Source organism: Gorilla gorilla, chromosome 11 (assembly GCF_029281585.2).
Source record: "Gorilla gorilla gorilla isolate KB3781 chromosome 11, NHGRI_mGorGor1-v2.1_pri, whole genome shotgun sequence".
In the NCBI taxonomy this organism is placed as follows: Eukaryota; Metazoa; Chordata; class Mammalia; order Primates; family Hominidae; genus Gorilla; species Gorilla gorilla.
This window is the reverse complement of record NC_073235.2, coordinates 68,709,055-68,724,905: the sequence shown is the minus strand read 5'-3', so window position 1 is coordinate 68,724,905 and position 15,851 is coordinate 68,709,055. Positions and strand designations below refer to the sequence as shown.

Genomic DNA, 15,851 nt, shown 5'->3' with positions numbered 1-15,851 from the left:
TATGTTCATAGCTCTGTTTATCACTTCTTATAAAACTTTTTACTCTTTGGTTTGTCTTTTACTGCACCCTCTTGGTCCTTCTTGTTCATCTCTCATTTCATCTACTTCAAAGTTTTCTCCTCTACCTGTCCTAGTGATGTGTAGGTAAATATTTTTATAAACTGGTTCTCCAAGGAAAATAAAAAATGTGTACTTATATCATTTACTATAAATTTTACTGATATTAGGATATATGACACACAATTTACAAATAATAAAATATTACAACTTTTTATTGAACATGCTGTATATCAAATTGTTTCTCAAAGAATGCTTTTTTTGAACTTTGCCAAACTTTTGCATGTATAGGCAACCTATTTTTGCAGCTAATAAACAAGTATAGTTTTAGCATGAAGACTGCTTGATATTTATGTTAGTCAGTGAAATAAAAAAGAAATGAAGAAGCTATATGTCAGAACTTTACTCATTCATCAGTGATGTAAGCAATTATTTGCAAATCAAAAAACAGAATTTCAATAATGAAAGGATATTTTTTAATTTTTGTGCTATTCAGAGTAATGGCTACAAACACAATACACCTTGACTGTTTATCTGTTTTATTGGCATTTCCTCCATCACCTTCTTAATTCTACTCTAGAAAATCAAGAAGCTCTCATTTGTAGTGCTTGGAGATTTTTGTAATGTAAAGATTCCCACCATCACTGATTTCAAACTACTGATGTGAAGTTGCTAAATGCAGAGTTAAGAAGAGATTCACAGTAGCTCAACAGTGTGACATACTTCCACCATCCAGATACAATAGGCCAGATAGAATAGACCAGCATCCAGAAAGAAGAGTTGCACAGTAGCCCAATAGTATAGCATATTACTACTGTCCAGAGAGAATAATCCAGAGAGAATAGACCACCGTCCAGAAAGAAGAGATGCACAATAGCCCGACAGTATGCCATACTTCTGCCATTCAAACGGAATAGACAAATAAAATACAGTAAAATAATTAGGAAGTGATATGTCTTAGTATTTATTACCTTTCCTTAAGGTAAGTTATAGAATTCTAAGTTTATATAGTCAAATATTTAATAATGGCTGCTTTTAACAACAGACAAGCAGGAATTTCTGACAGTTTAACAACAAGAATTGGTATGGTCTGCTTTCAGCACACCATTGAATTCTCTCCCTTAATATTGTTGTTTCAGAATGTTTCGGAGTTGGCCCTTTTTCTGCTCACCCTAAATACTCTTTTTGTGTGACCTCAAAAACTGTTCTGACTTCAGCAGATACGTGTATGCTAATTATTACTAAGTATTCTTTTCTAGACAGGTTTCTCCCGTTTCAGGTTCCCACCCCCATTTTTAAAATCTATAGGATATCTGTATTTAAACAATTCACAGGCATCTCAAAATCATCACCTGCCAAGTCAGCTCCTCCTCCTGTGGTTTTCAATTCACTGCTAACATCCACCTGGTAGTCCTGGGCTCTTTCCTTTCTCTTACATTCGATATCCAATCAATCACCAAATCCTGCTGATTTTATCTGCCAAATATGTCTTGAATCTGTTACAACTCTAGTTCCTAACTAATCTTTCCCTCCAGACAGGGTTACTGGACCAGAATCCAAATGGTTTTCTGGGTATGAAACTTTCTTTACCCCTACTCCTCTCTATTCACCCTTCCTACTTATCCTCCATGTACCGTGGAGACATCTATTTACATTGCAATTTGCGTATCTCGTTCCCTGCTTATAACCCTTTACTTACTCCTCAACCTCGATAGGATATAAGCCAAACTCCTTAAGGTAAAGGCCAATGCTTTCCATAATCTGACCAATTTTTCTAAGCTCACCTCTCACCCTTGCCTCTTGTGTACATTCTGCTTGCATCACAATTCTAAACTGGTTTAAATTTCTATGCATAACAATTTTTGCTGCCTGGAATTCCACCCAAACTCTTTTTTACTGATATTTTGATTCAACCCAGGCTCCATCTCTTCTAGGAAGCCTCTATTGATCTCTCTTTCTCAAGAAATAAGCCAGGTGAGATTGATTTCTTCCATGCTATCAAAATGAACCCTGACTATCTGTCACTTTAGTTGCCATATCTAGTTATAGTCATTTATTTCTGTTTTTATCTACCTAACCAAAACCTAACATAAATTCCCTGAGGAAAGGAAATCATGTACAGAGGTGAATACATAGAAGATACATAACAAGGGTTTGATGGACAAAAGAATGCGTTAATGAATGAATAAACCTAACCATTTTTAAGTACAATTTTCAATTTTTTGTAGCAGTATATTTTGTACATAAAAATTTAAAGTCACATTTGTTTTTAACTTAGAATACTTGAAAGTTTCATCTGGATCTTCTAATCAAGATGAGTTTCTTTTGAACTTAATTTCAGGAGTTTCCACTAATTTTCTCAATATTGTTTAGAAAGGTGTATTTCAGAGGGTTTTTACCATAGAGGAGTGGAAGTATCTAAAATTATAGACTAGAAAAATTTATCTGTCAGAAAAGAAGACCCTAAAATTCATGTCGTCTTCAGATTTTAGTTCATTCATTCATTCACACATAAAATGAAAGTGGTTTAAAGGCTGTGGAGGAGACTGAAGAGAAATTGGGGATTACAGAAGACAAGAATACATTGTAAGCTAAAACTAACTAACAACTATTTAGAAAACATTATGCAAAGTTAGAAGATGAAGGAAGGCAGCATCCAAATTAAATCTATCTGAAATTGCAAGTATAGGTGTTGAAATTATTTGGTTGAGAGAGTATCACAGAAAGCAGTTTGCATTAAATAATGTATTAAAAATTTTATTTATTCTGAATATCAAGATTTAACATGCATGTCTTTCTTGTCAGGTTGTGTACGGAGGTTCTCATGCTGCCAAGTTAACATAGAGTCAGGGAAAGGAAAAATCTGGTGGAACATCAGGAAAACCTGCTACAAGATTGTTGAACACAGTTGGTTTGAAAGCTTCATTGTCCTCATGATCCTGCTCAGCAGTGGTGCCCTGGTAAATGATCTGACACCTAAGTCAATATATTGATTAAGTCAATATTCTTTAAAATGAGCTAAAAGATAAAAATATCATGGCAAGTTGTTTTACCTAGAATTAATCCCTATGATTAGTGCCAATGACAAAATTTTACTTGAGCTCACTAAATAGTTACTGAGCACTCCTACATGCCAGGCATTATCCTTGCTGCCCTGAATGCTGTTGTCCAAAGGGCCACCCGGATGGCTATAATAGAAAAGAGAATTTTACTGGCAATATCAGTTTGCAAAACAGGGAGAGAGTCTGTGGCATAAACTGAAAGCACTTTCCCTGTAGAACAAAGAGAGAAGGTTAGAGGTTTTATTAAAATGGGAAAATGTTATATATTGCTCTTTGAGAAAGTTCATTGGCCCTAGTAAGGATCTGGGGAACTGGTAAGCTCCAACTGGCGAGCAACAGTCGTTGGCACAATTAGTCCTAGAGTGTAAGAGCTTTCCTCAGAAGCTATAGATAAAACTAATTTCAAGTTACAACAAGCAGCTTCAACAGTCAGTCTTGCAGAGAATTATAATTCTTGGAGTAATGTTTTGTACCCTGAGAGCTTTTCCCCCTGCCTTCTTGACTCTTAGTTGACTGTTAGTTGAGTAGGACAAGAACTACCCAATTTGTATGATCAACTTTCACGATGCAAAGATAAATGAGATCCAGGTACTGTTTATTCTTAAGGAGCTAAGAGCAATGGAGAAGAGCAGAATACAAATGGTAACTGTAGAGCTTGGATGTGTTTGTAAGCAAAGTGTAAATGTGACAAAGTTCTGTAGCAAGGAGAACAACTGTCCGCTTGCAATTTCAGAAACGTAAATGGTGCTTTTCTGGGTCTAGAAAGATGAATAGGAATTTTCTAGTTAGGCAAGGCAGGCTGAGGGGAACAAGTATACAATCGTAAGGAGGCATAAAACAGCATCAGATATTCAGGAAATTAAAAACTGCTGAACTGCAAGTGTGGTGGGAAGAAGAACAAGTACAGGTGGCCAGAGATACTACGAGAAAGCAAGGTCAGCTTGTGAAGCATCTTGTGTGTTATAAAAAGGGAAAACAGATGGTAGTTTTAGGATAAAAGTAGGACAAGTTTCTCATTCTTGTACACATACAAGCAGCTTCCATGAGAGTTGAAAGAGATCTAGTAGAATTACAAGCTTCCTGAAACTTTTTCTTAATTGTCATTTTTCCTGCTGACGCTGACAGAGATGAGCCATTAGAAGCCATTAGGAGCCCAGATCTAGCTAGATATACCACTGGAAGTTTCATTATACTAAAAATAGAATACTCAAGAACTTTGTAACTTGCCTCATAGACAGTCTTCATGAGTTTGGACTTTGATTTTACTGTACTTATATGCTAATAGGTTGACCTGATACTGTTTCATGGATGCTGGCAGAAGATATGAGGTGCTTGGGTCAGAGATAAAGGACTTTGTTACTTATGCGTGGAAAGTAGCATGAGTTTCAACATGTTTCTGTTGGTTCCCCCTTTACCCAGGTCTCATGGGGGCATTATATGAGCCTGAATGAGTGTGTACACATATAGTGGATTGATGTCACAGCTGAGGAACACTGAGCTTAGGGAATGCATCCTTTTATACCAAGCAACATAAGCAACCCTGCTCTTTGTCCCAGAGACCCTACCTCATGTCTCAAGGTTGCTCACTGCAAACACAACCCTGAGGAATGTCCTAGGTAAGGAGCAGGCAGAGCCTGGCATTCTTGGCACACTCCCCAACAACCTGCAGGGACCCACTGTGGCTTTCCTTTCCTATCAAGTCTCAACTCTCAGAAACAGAAAATGTGATCAGAAAAGCTCTATTTTCCTTACCTGGAGTCATCCAAGTAGAAATCATGATAGTGTCTACCATACAATGTATTCCTAGTAACTAAGGAAGTTTATCCCATGCTGACTCACATATGTGACTGAGAATTTCAGAGAGGAGATTACAAAAAAATTAAAGTTTGGAGTAATTCCTTGTTCAAAATGTCTAAAACAGAGGAAGACATTTGGGGAGGGCATTCTCAAAAGTGTATTTTAAATAAATCATATGAGGAAGAAAAGGGAAAGATATTTCAAGAAGCTGGTGTTTGTACTTAGAGAGGTTGCCAATTAAACTAGATTTTTTAAAAGTATAGCAAACCCCCATGACACATGTTTACCTATGTAACAAACCTTCACATGTACCCTCAAACCTAAAATAAAAGTTAAAAAGAAGTAATAGCTCTCATTTAGCTTATACTTATTGTGTTTCAGAATCTTCTTTTAGATTTTCTCATTTAATTTTCAAACAACCCTGTGAGATTATGATATTTTGCTTATTTTACCAATGATGAAGCTGGGTACAGTTTTAAAAGTTGCTTAATGTCCCAAAGCTAGTAAATGACAGAGCTATCACTGAATTGACATCTAAAATCAAAGTCACCGTATCTTTTCACTGTGTTGTGGCTCCTCAGAAAGAAGAGTATACACAAAACAGAAATAAATGAGTGGTAACTGAATTTAGTAACAGTAAAGCGTAAGTCCTAAATCAGATAGAGCTCACATAAGGTCATTCTTGCCTCCTTGCTCCTACATCCACAAAATTGGTTCTGGAAGCTAGAACCCCTGTGGGCTGAATTCTAATTCCTGCTCTGGGACCAGTCAGAGAGAGGTTCTCATCATTCAAGACTTCCTGCGGCTCTGCTCTGACCCTGTACACCAGTTCTAGAAACAGGCTTCGTTTTCCTTGTGACTAAGCCCCTTCCTTGTCTTTGTATTTCAAGGACTGAGTCATTGCCATAGTTTCGGTTTAGATGGCTTGCCTGATTCCTCCAGAATTTGGGGGTGGAGTGGAGGGGAGGAAAATCCTGAGGGCTAGAAGCCTCCCTCTGCACTTCAATTCCATTGAATTTCAGAACCTCTGCCAACTGCTGGGACCTTGTTTTTGCATCTTAATAGGTCCATTCAGTCTTTCTGCCCCAACTTGTCTCTTTTCTTCAATATTGATACCAACAGTTTCCCAAAACTGCTAAGGATAATTTTAGAGTATTGATAGCAGAACGTAGAATAAGAAGAATCTCAATGGCACAAGTTCATGACTGTAGACAGGTAATAAATATAATATTAACCACGAAGCATACAGGTCTTTGACTTTCATTTTATCCAACAGGGTTAATAGTGTTTCGATCTGAAAGAGAGAGTTCTAACACTTTAGACCTGTTGAGATCAGCAATCATTTTCAGTGTCTCAATGAGCCTTTTTTTTTAGACAGAGTCTTGCTCTGTTGCCCAGGCTGGAGTGCAGTGGCATGATCTTGGCTCACTGCAACAATGAGCCCAATTTTTCAGTCCTTTCAAATTCTTTGTCAAGGGACATGTGGCTGAAGTCTAAAGTCAAAGTCACCCTGTCCTTTCACTGTGTTGTGGCTCCTCAGACAGAAGAGCATACACAAAATAGGAGTAAATGAGTGATAACCAAAACTAGTAACAGTAAAGCATAAGCCCTACATTAGATAGAGCTCACCTAATGTCACATAATGTTGTGTGTCACTTACTAAAATTTCTTGGAAAGCATAGGAAGCACCGCATTAATGGAGAGAATAGAACAGTGATTTTTAGAGCTGAAGCTTTGAAGGATAATATATGGATGAATAGTCAAAGGAAAAAGCACCCTCTCTGCTCTATAGGCCTATTAAGCTACTGCAGTCATTCATTTAGCAAGTCTTTCCTTTCCTGCTGCCGTTATTAACATGGTGCTAGGCACTGGGATGCACAAGCATTTGAGAGCTGAAAGACAGGCTCCACATCCTACTGGTGGGGAAAAAGGGGAATGTAGGATGTGAAAAGTTTATAACAGTGGCTGGCCATGGGATCATGTCTTAAATTGCTAGGACTTATCCAATTTTAATGGAGAAAGAGGAGGAATCAGATGGAGGTGGAAATGATCAGGTGTCAGAGATCATGAGTCTTTTTGTGGATTATAAGTAATTTCATTCTTTTGCACTTTCTCTTGACCTCTGAAGACAAGCAGCAGCACTGGTGAGAAGGCTAGAACTAACTGTTATATGATAACTGTAAACCAGAAAAAATGTCAGCTGGCCCATGTCAATATTATGTTTCAGCGGTCTTAGCATTAGAATTGTATTTTTCCTGTTTTTTTTAATGAATCATGAAGCTTAAGTTGTGCATGATTGAAACTTGAATATTATTTCCACAGGCTTTTGAAGATATTTATATTGAAAGGAAAAAGACCATTAAGATTATCCTGGAGTATGCAGACAAGATCTTCACTTACATCTTCATTCTGGAAATGCTTCTAAAATGGATAGCATATGGTTATAAAACATATTTCACCAATGCCTGGTGTTGGCTGGATTTCCTAATTGTTGATGTAGGTACTTTTGAGTACATTTTAAAAGAGGATTTATTCTTACTGTGTGTTGTGAAAAAACCTTCACCACTATTGCATATTATCATATTTTAATTTTGTTAAGCTTCATATACTTTCAGGCTATAGGTTTATTCTTTTAGAAATATTAACACAGCCAGTGGAAATATATCTGTGAGGAATATTAGAACAGAAATCATTCAACAAATGTAAATTATTTCTGTGACATTGTAGCATTTATAATTGAGTTTTTTATGTTTTCTGCAAAAGAGATGTGATTTTTAAAAAAATATGATTTGAATGTCATTCTTGTTAAGAATAAAACAAAATTTAGAAGTAGGAGATGATAAAAGGGCAGAGACACAGATTAAAGAGAGGAAATGATGATTATTCACAATGTAAAATTGGAAGATAAGAGAGGATGAGGGGCACATCAAGTTGGCTGATATGTGAGCTAAAATTTTTCTAAAAATCATTATACAAATACAAAGTTAACTTTGTATTTGGGGAGAGAGAAGTCATGAAATTTTAAAATATCTATCTCAGACCCAATTATAGGAAAAACCAAAATGAGACACAATTGTCTCTATCTCAAATATGCGACTTGCCCTTCATCTCCAGAATGGCAGTGGGGCAGAGGAGTAGGCATTATTATTAATGTAATAATTTTAGATAATAAATTCAAAGAACTGTTGAATACTTGGATGATGGAAAATACATAATAATTCTTTAGTTTACATATTATTTTAATGAAGTAGAAATATTTTTACAGGCTTCTGATTGAGATAGAGAAGAAATCTTAAAGTAGTCGGTGAGATCAAGGACTCTCAAATAGAAACTAACAGTACAATACCCATTATTATCATTTCATTGAATGTACTCTAATTATTTTATATTTTAATGATATAATTTAATAATATATATGACATATTTTGTATTAATTAAAATGGCTTTCTTACATTATTTTATAACCTCAATCTCCCAGTCTTATTTTTCTCAGAATGATATGTTCTTTATCTTTTACTAATTCTTCTAGATTTTCAGAAACCTAACCTTTGTGTTTAGGGAAGAAACATCCTATAATCAGCCATAGTTTTTAGAGATTTGTTTTCCATATGATGCCTGACATAATTAGAGGTCAACACGCAAATTTGTATATGCCAATAAGTGCTTTAAAATTTAACCAAGGGTTTGCATTATCGAGCTTTTAAGAAAAGTTGAATTCATACAGCATCATATGTGGATTAGAAAATCACAAGTAAGCATGATCATACATAGTAAAATCTGACTGCAAAATGTTACCGTCATATTTACTCAAAAGTTCAATTTCTCAACTGTTATTCAAAGCTTCATAAACTTTTGGCTTCTGGCCAGGCGCGGTAGCTCACGCCTGTAATCCCAGCACTTTGAGAGGCCGAGGCAGGTGGATCACCTGAGGTCAGGAGTTTGAGACCAGCCTGGCCAACATGGTGAAACCCCGTCTCTACTAAAAAATACAAAAAATTAGCCAGACATGGTGGCAGGTGCCTGTAATCCCAGCTACTCGGGAGGCTGAGGCAGAAGAATCGCTTGAACCCGGTAGGCAGAGGTTTCAGTGAGTCGAGATCGTGCCACTGCACTCCAGCTTGGGCGACAGGGTGAGACTCCATCTCAAAAAAATATAATAATAATTTTCGTTTTCTTAATCACACAACATATTAAATGTTAAAAACAATAACTTTTTTCTATAATATGTAATGTGAAAAAATTTTTAACATAGCTATATATTACACCTTATATGTGTTATCTTAGGTTTCCTCTATGAGAATTCTAACTTCGGATATAGTAATGATTTCTTGCTATTTTTCAATTAATCATTCATATATCAAGTTATCTAGTTACTGCCTAAAAAATGAAAAATGATAAAATGGGTATTTTTGTAATATAGTAGTTTTGAAGAAAGGCTGCCCCAAATAAGAAGAAATTATAGAAGGAATGTAGATTTTCTTTTCTCTTAAACTGTAAATATGACGGGGTCTCTCTCTTAAAAAATTATACAATATTTTAGATATTTTAAAATCTTTAAAATATTATCACAAATACACTCATTTTCATCATTCAGTGCAAGAAATGAAGGTTTACAAGTAAAATTGAACTTATTTTAAATTAAGAGATATGGCTGTTTAATAATGGAAATTGTTTTATATTTGAACATTTAAAGTGATGATTCTCAATGAGTATAACCTCCTGTTCAGGGATATGTAATGTGCAAAAATCAGGGAGATAAACAACTCCAATTTGAAATATTATTTAATATTTTGGAAACGAACAAATATAATGCAAAGCACAGAGAGTAAAGCTCCACACAATATTCTTGCTGACAGAGATGCAAATTTTGGGACGCAGATTTGGGGGAGTGGCTGATTTTTTTTTTTTTTTCTGAAAAGTATAGAAACTTATCTACAGCAGTTGTTTTTGAAGGATGGTCTCAAAACTGAAAACGTTGGCACATGTAGGTGAGAACTCATAAGAGATGCAAATTCTGCCCCCAACCCCAAGACCTACTGAATCAGAAACTCTGGAGTTGGATGTGGCAAATCGTTGTAACAAGCCCTACAGATGATTCTGTTGTATATTCAGATTTCAGAACTACTTATATTATTTGCTACTCAGAGAACGGACTTGTCTGATTTCTGCAGGCTTCTGGGTTATTTGAAACTTACTTGATTAAACAGCGTTCATCAGTACAGGCATATATTTGTATATATACGTGTGTGTTTATAGAAAGATGTGAATATATATGCATATATATTCTCAGTTACAAACTATACCATAGTCTTCTTAATAATATGCATATATTCCGTGTCATAAAACTCACTTAACAGTGGCTTGGAGAACAGACCTATTAGTATTTTAGGGGCTGTATCAATTATAACAGACATGTCTTAGTCTACCTTTTATTGCTGTAACTGAATACCTGAGACTGGTTAAAGTATTCAATAAAGAAATTTATTTCTTAAAGTTCTGGAAGCTGGGAAGTCTAAGGTGAAGGGTCCACATCTGGTGAGAACTTTCTTGCTGGTGGGCACACCAGAGAGTCCCAAGGCAGCTCATGGCATCACATGGCGAGGGGTGTTCACTGAGAGACAAACTGGGTTTTATAATAAACCCACTCTTGTGATATCTAACTCACTCCCATGAAAACCCATTAAGCCCTTACTCTATATTCCATTCATGAAGGCAGAACCTTCATGACCTCATCACCTTTTAAAGGCTCTGCCTCTTAATACTGTTACATTGGGAATTAAGTTCCAACATGAGTTTCAAAAGGGACAAACATTCAAACCACAGCAAAACATCAAAAAAAAAATTTTCTGATTAAAGAGGGAGCATACATATTTTCAAGTGTTCTTAAGTGGAAAATAATGGATGTGAATGACTGGGCAAATTTAAGAGTGGCATGAGGAGTAATTTATTCTGCTAAATACGTAGCTTTAGGAATTTAAAAAAGCCATGTTACATTTAGTGAGACATCTGGAAATACTACATGAGGATGAGCACTTTAAAACACTTCCTGCTTCATCAGTCAGTTTACCTGTCTCTGATGGTAACAGCAATGAACTTTTTGTGAACAATGACTTTTTCTACGCCTGAAATAGATAAATATATAAAGTTGGCTCTCATCTGTTCCTATTCTTCCCTCGAAAACTTAAATCTCTCAGTCACTAACTTATTTGTAATGAAGAACTGCATTCCAGACATTTTTCTTAGACATCGTCTCCTGCTACACAGGATGTGAGGCAAATGAATATTTTCCATGGAACTAATTCAGAGAGTAAACATATTTATAGATCCATATCTAAGGTCATGGAGGAGCTCACTGCTTTGTAACTAAAATGTGTATTGATTGTATTGCTGTTCATGTTCTTTCTTAAGATAATTTACGATAAGAACTCAAATTTCTTTTGGATACTGGTTATGGTAATTGTGGCTGATCTATCTAACATGATGAAGCTCTTATTATATCTATATTGATTGTGAAGCCAATGAGATCAGCTACTCTCATTCTCTCTTCAGTAGAATTGTGATTTTTCTCCCATGAAAAACTATTTGGTAGATCTTTGGTGCTAATCTTTAGAAATTGTAGGGCAGAAGCAATCTTGTTGAGAATTTGCCCCAACTCAAAATCATGAGTCTTCAAAATGTTTTTTAATAAGATTTATACTAAGACATAGCTTTAGTTGAGTGAATACCACACTTTTAGGGCTTAGCTTCAGAATCACACACTTCATTTTGACCTGAGTTTTATAATTAAAATGTTCACCATTGTTCTAATTAAATTTTTAGATTTAATAAGCAATTACAAAACAATTGATTACAAAAGTGTGAAAAGCATATGCATGATTTCTATTCAAATAGAATAAACAACTTACTTTGCTTACATTATTTCTTCTTATTTTGGTTAACCTTCTTTTAAATCTATTTCCTTACAGAAACATCCATCTTACCCTATTTTTAGGCATTGACTACACAACTCCGTATATACAATCTTATTGTTCCTGTTGAGTCGCTTTTAGTGAGTTTCAGAATTGACTTTTTCCTTTTATGCTTCATCATTTTATTGACACAATTAATGAAAATGTTATTTTTATAGGTTTCTTTGGTTACTTTAGTGGCAAACACTCTTGGCTACTCAGATCTTGGCCCCATTAAATCCCTTCGGACACTGAGAGCTTTAAGACCTCTAAGAGCCTTATCTAGATTTGAAGGAATGAGGGTAAGAAAATACTAAACTTTATAATGTTCTTATTTTTTAATGGGGTTTAAAATATAAAAACAATGGGTATGTAGAAATTATGAGTTGTTTCTATTTACATAAATACATAGGCTGTTTATGTATGTGTGTGTACATACATATGCATATATACATATGCATATATGTATATATGCATATAGTAGTATGCATATGTATACTATATAGTATGCATTTACATACTATATACAGTATGCATATATACTATATATAGTATGCATATATGGTATATATATGCATATTATATACACTAATAGTATATATATGCATATTACATATACTAATAGTATATATGCATATTATATATACTAATGGTATATATGCATACTAATATATAAATACTAATTATAGCATTAATTAAATAGTATATTACTAAAAATAGTATAATACTCATTAGTATACACTAGTATATTACTAAAAAAGTATAATACTAATTAGTATATACTATTATATATTAATATATACAGAATATGAAAGACTATATATAAAATATGCATATATAGTGTATGTATATATAGTATTTCATTTACTGTACATATTAGTATATATATGCATACTCTATATATATATACACACACAGTATTTCAGCGCATATTGTTTAACAAGGGAATAAGTTAATCACAGTAATCCTGCCTTTATCTAATATTGTCAAACAATAGAATGATCCAAATGAGTGACTTTTTCCATATTAAATGGAAATCTTCCCTGTGCTAGGAAGTCCAAGTGAAAGGGGAAACTATTGTTCCTAACATCATCTCTCATACATAAGTAATCAAGGACCTCCTTATATCAGGTGTTCAAATAATATTTGTTTAAGGAACTACCTGGGCAAGGAGCATTAGAAAAGATAGGTAAGTGAGACAGCATCAGCCATCACATTTAATTTCACCTTTAAAATAACATTGCAAAGTAAGTGGAATTATAACTAAATTATATTTGAGAAAACTAAAGCTCAGAGAGTTTACTTAATTTGCACTTAGGCTGCAGAGTGCCTGAAAAGATACTCAATTAGCAGAGACAAACAAGTTATAATGAATAACAACTACCATAACCTAGCTTTAAGGATTGTATTAAACCAGCAACTTTGTAACACACATGGAGGACAACTTATTTTCTGTAACTAGTCCATATCCTCATGTGCTGGTACTCCTCTAAAATTTCTTCTCCAGATTTATACCTGCTATTTTATGCCTCTGTTCTGGAATGCTTCCCCTGCCCTGTCCCGACCCTAACCTGTTTGTATAGCAGACAAACACCTATCTGTCCTTTAAGGCTCAATTTAAAGTTGCCTTGTCTGTCCACCAGGAGACATAACTGGATATTCTCTCTCTGTTCAGACACCTAAAATCCTCATTATATTGTATTTTACTTATTTGTTTACTTAACTGCCTCCCTACCTTACCTTCTCTGAGCAATTTAACATGGAGATTAGTCCAGCTTACTGATATTTTAAGTGTGGTTTACTGACCAGCTATTAGCATTATCTACAAACTTATTAAAAAGACGGACGGATCATGAGGTCAGGAGTTCGAGACCAGCCTGGCCAATATGGTGAAACCCCATCTCTACTAAAAATACAAAAAATTACCCGGGCATAGTGGTGCTCACCTGTAGTCTCAGCTACTAGGGAGGCTGAGGCAGAAGAATCGCTTGAACCCGGGAGGCAGAGGTTGCAGTGAGCCGAGATCATGCAACTGCACTCCAGCCTGGGCAACAGAGCAAGACTCTGTATCAAAAAAAAAAAAAAAAAAAGCAAATTCTTGGATCTCACCCCAGACCTACTGAGTCAGAAACTCGAGGATGGGGATAAGAAACTTGGGTTTTAACCAGCCTTAAGTGAACAAAGATTTCAGCCTACCAAATCTTCACTGTTATCCCTACAAACCTAATTATGACTGCAATCTCTGCTATTTTAATTATCCAGTGTATAATGGTTTCCAAGTATATAAGAAAGATCATGATTATACAAAAAAGTTCATAAGCACAATTCAAAAATATTCTATCTACAAGTTGAAAATTACAAGTTTCATTTTGTGCAGAAAGGTGGTATTAGAATTCATTGACATTAACTTAATTTTTTGAGCATTAATAGAATGTTACAATCTATCACAACTTTCCCCTACAAAACCATTTCCTTCAGTGATTAAGCCAGCCTACTATTTAACTCTGTTTGCTCTTTGTTCTTTATCTGTATTACAGGTGAATTGGATGCAGAATAGTTCAGTATATTTTGAGAGGCAAATGTCTATTTAGTTACATTTGTTAACCATGCAAAAAGAGACATTTATTCATGCCGCAGGGCTATTTTGAAGGATAAATGAAATAATGAAATAATGCATTTGAGGCATATTGTAGTCAGCTTGTTTGAGTCCTTAGGCTCTTTAGCTTTCCCAACTGGCTTCTCATCAGACCAATAGGTGCCTGTCTTTCTCAGAGACCCATGATTCCACCATTACTCACATTTTTTAGAAAAACATTTTAAACACCAACTATGTGTCAGGTGTTGTGATATAAAAAACACAGAGTACAGTGGTACACAGACCCCGGTCCCCAAAGAGTGAGTAGGGTCAATGGTTACAAGAGAGACAGACAAGGGCACATAATGATACAGGAATATACAGTAGGGAGTGGCTATCCGGGGAAGTCTGGGAAGACATCACAAGGAGGTGACATTTCAGACAGTTCATGACTGAAGAGTAAGCCCCAAATCATAGGCAGATAGGCATTCAAGGCAGTGATACCACATGGTAGGGAGGCACAGAATAGATTGTGCAAGGTGTGCTTGGTCAGTGACTAGATGTATCAGTGTGCCTACGTGATAAACATAGTAGGGAGGGCAGCAGGAAATGAGCATGAAAAGGTAGGCTCTATTAAGAGCTGGCTACTTTGAACTTCGTTCTCTATTCCTATTCCTCCTAATCTTTTTTGAGGTCACATAGACTGTAAGAATCTGATGAAAGTTAGAATTGTCTTTCCGGAAAGACAGCACAACCATAATGTTTGTTATACAATTTCATGCCCCCAGGAAACCTCTACAGGTCCATGAACTCCAAATAATCATTGCTCTGGACCAAAGGTCAACAAACCCCAGCCTGTTTTTGTAAAAATGTTCTTGGAACACAGCCATACCAGTTTGTTTATGTATGACCTATGACTACCATGGCAGAGTTGAATAGTTGCAATGGAGATATAACCCACAAAGCCTAAAAATATTTATAAAAATGTTTGCAAACCTTCTCCCTAGATGATCTGATTAGTAGTCAGAGATCCTTAGTATTTCTCTATTTTAAAGCATCTTGAGAACCTGCTTAATACATTGCAGAAAAGAAGGATCCCAATGCTCCTTCCCTAACAGGTTAATCTTTAACACATTTGTACTTGAATGGGCGCTCAAGCTGAAGTGTAAGATGACAGGTAGGTTTTGAAAGATTAAGTAAATAAGAAAATCTGGAGGGTGTTAAATGCTACAGGAATTGCCCTGGATGAAAACTGGAGTGGCAAAGACAAACTGGTGATCAATAGCAGTACAAATGCTGAAAAGCAGAAATAAAGAAAGGATTAAAGAAAAACTGTTCCTAATTTTTGCCTTAACTGAGGCCAGCACTATATATATTTAGTCAAAGGCTTACATATAAAGTATTTAGAGTAAT

The 15,851-nt window shown here is 35.4% G+C and overlaps 1 protein-coding gene and 1 long non-coding RNA gene across 3 annotated transcripts in view; one reads left to right on the top strand and one right to left on the bottom strand.

Moving 5' to 3' along the window:
* Positions 1-15,851, bottom strand: part of LOC109025994 (uncharacterized) — a 160,302-nt gene that overhangs the window by 60,431 nt on the left and 84,020 nt on the right. The gene's annotated exons all lie outside the window — the stretch shown is intronic.
* Positions 1-15,851, top strand: part of SCN9A (sodium voltage-gated channel alpha subunit 9) — a 179,578-nt gene that overhangs the window by 125,621 nt on the left and 38,106 nt on the right. The window contains exons 19-21 of the mRNA XM_055380255.2: positions 2,863-3,017; positions 7,239-7,412; positions 12,043-12,165. Of these exons, the coding sequence (XP_055236230.1) occupies positions 2,863-3,017; positions 7,239-7,412; positions 12,043-12,165 (452 nt within the window). The remainder of the gene's footprint in view (positions 1-2,862; positions 3,018-7,238; positions 7,413-12,042; positions 12,166-15,851) is intronic.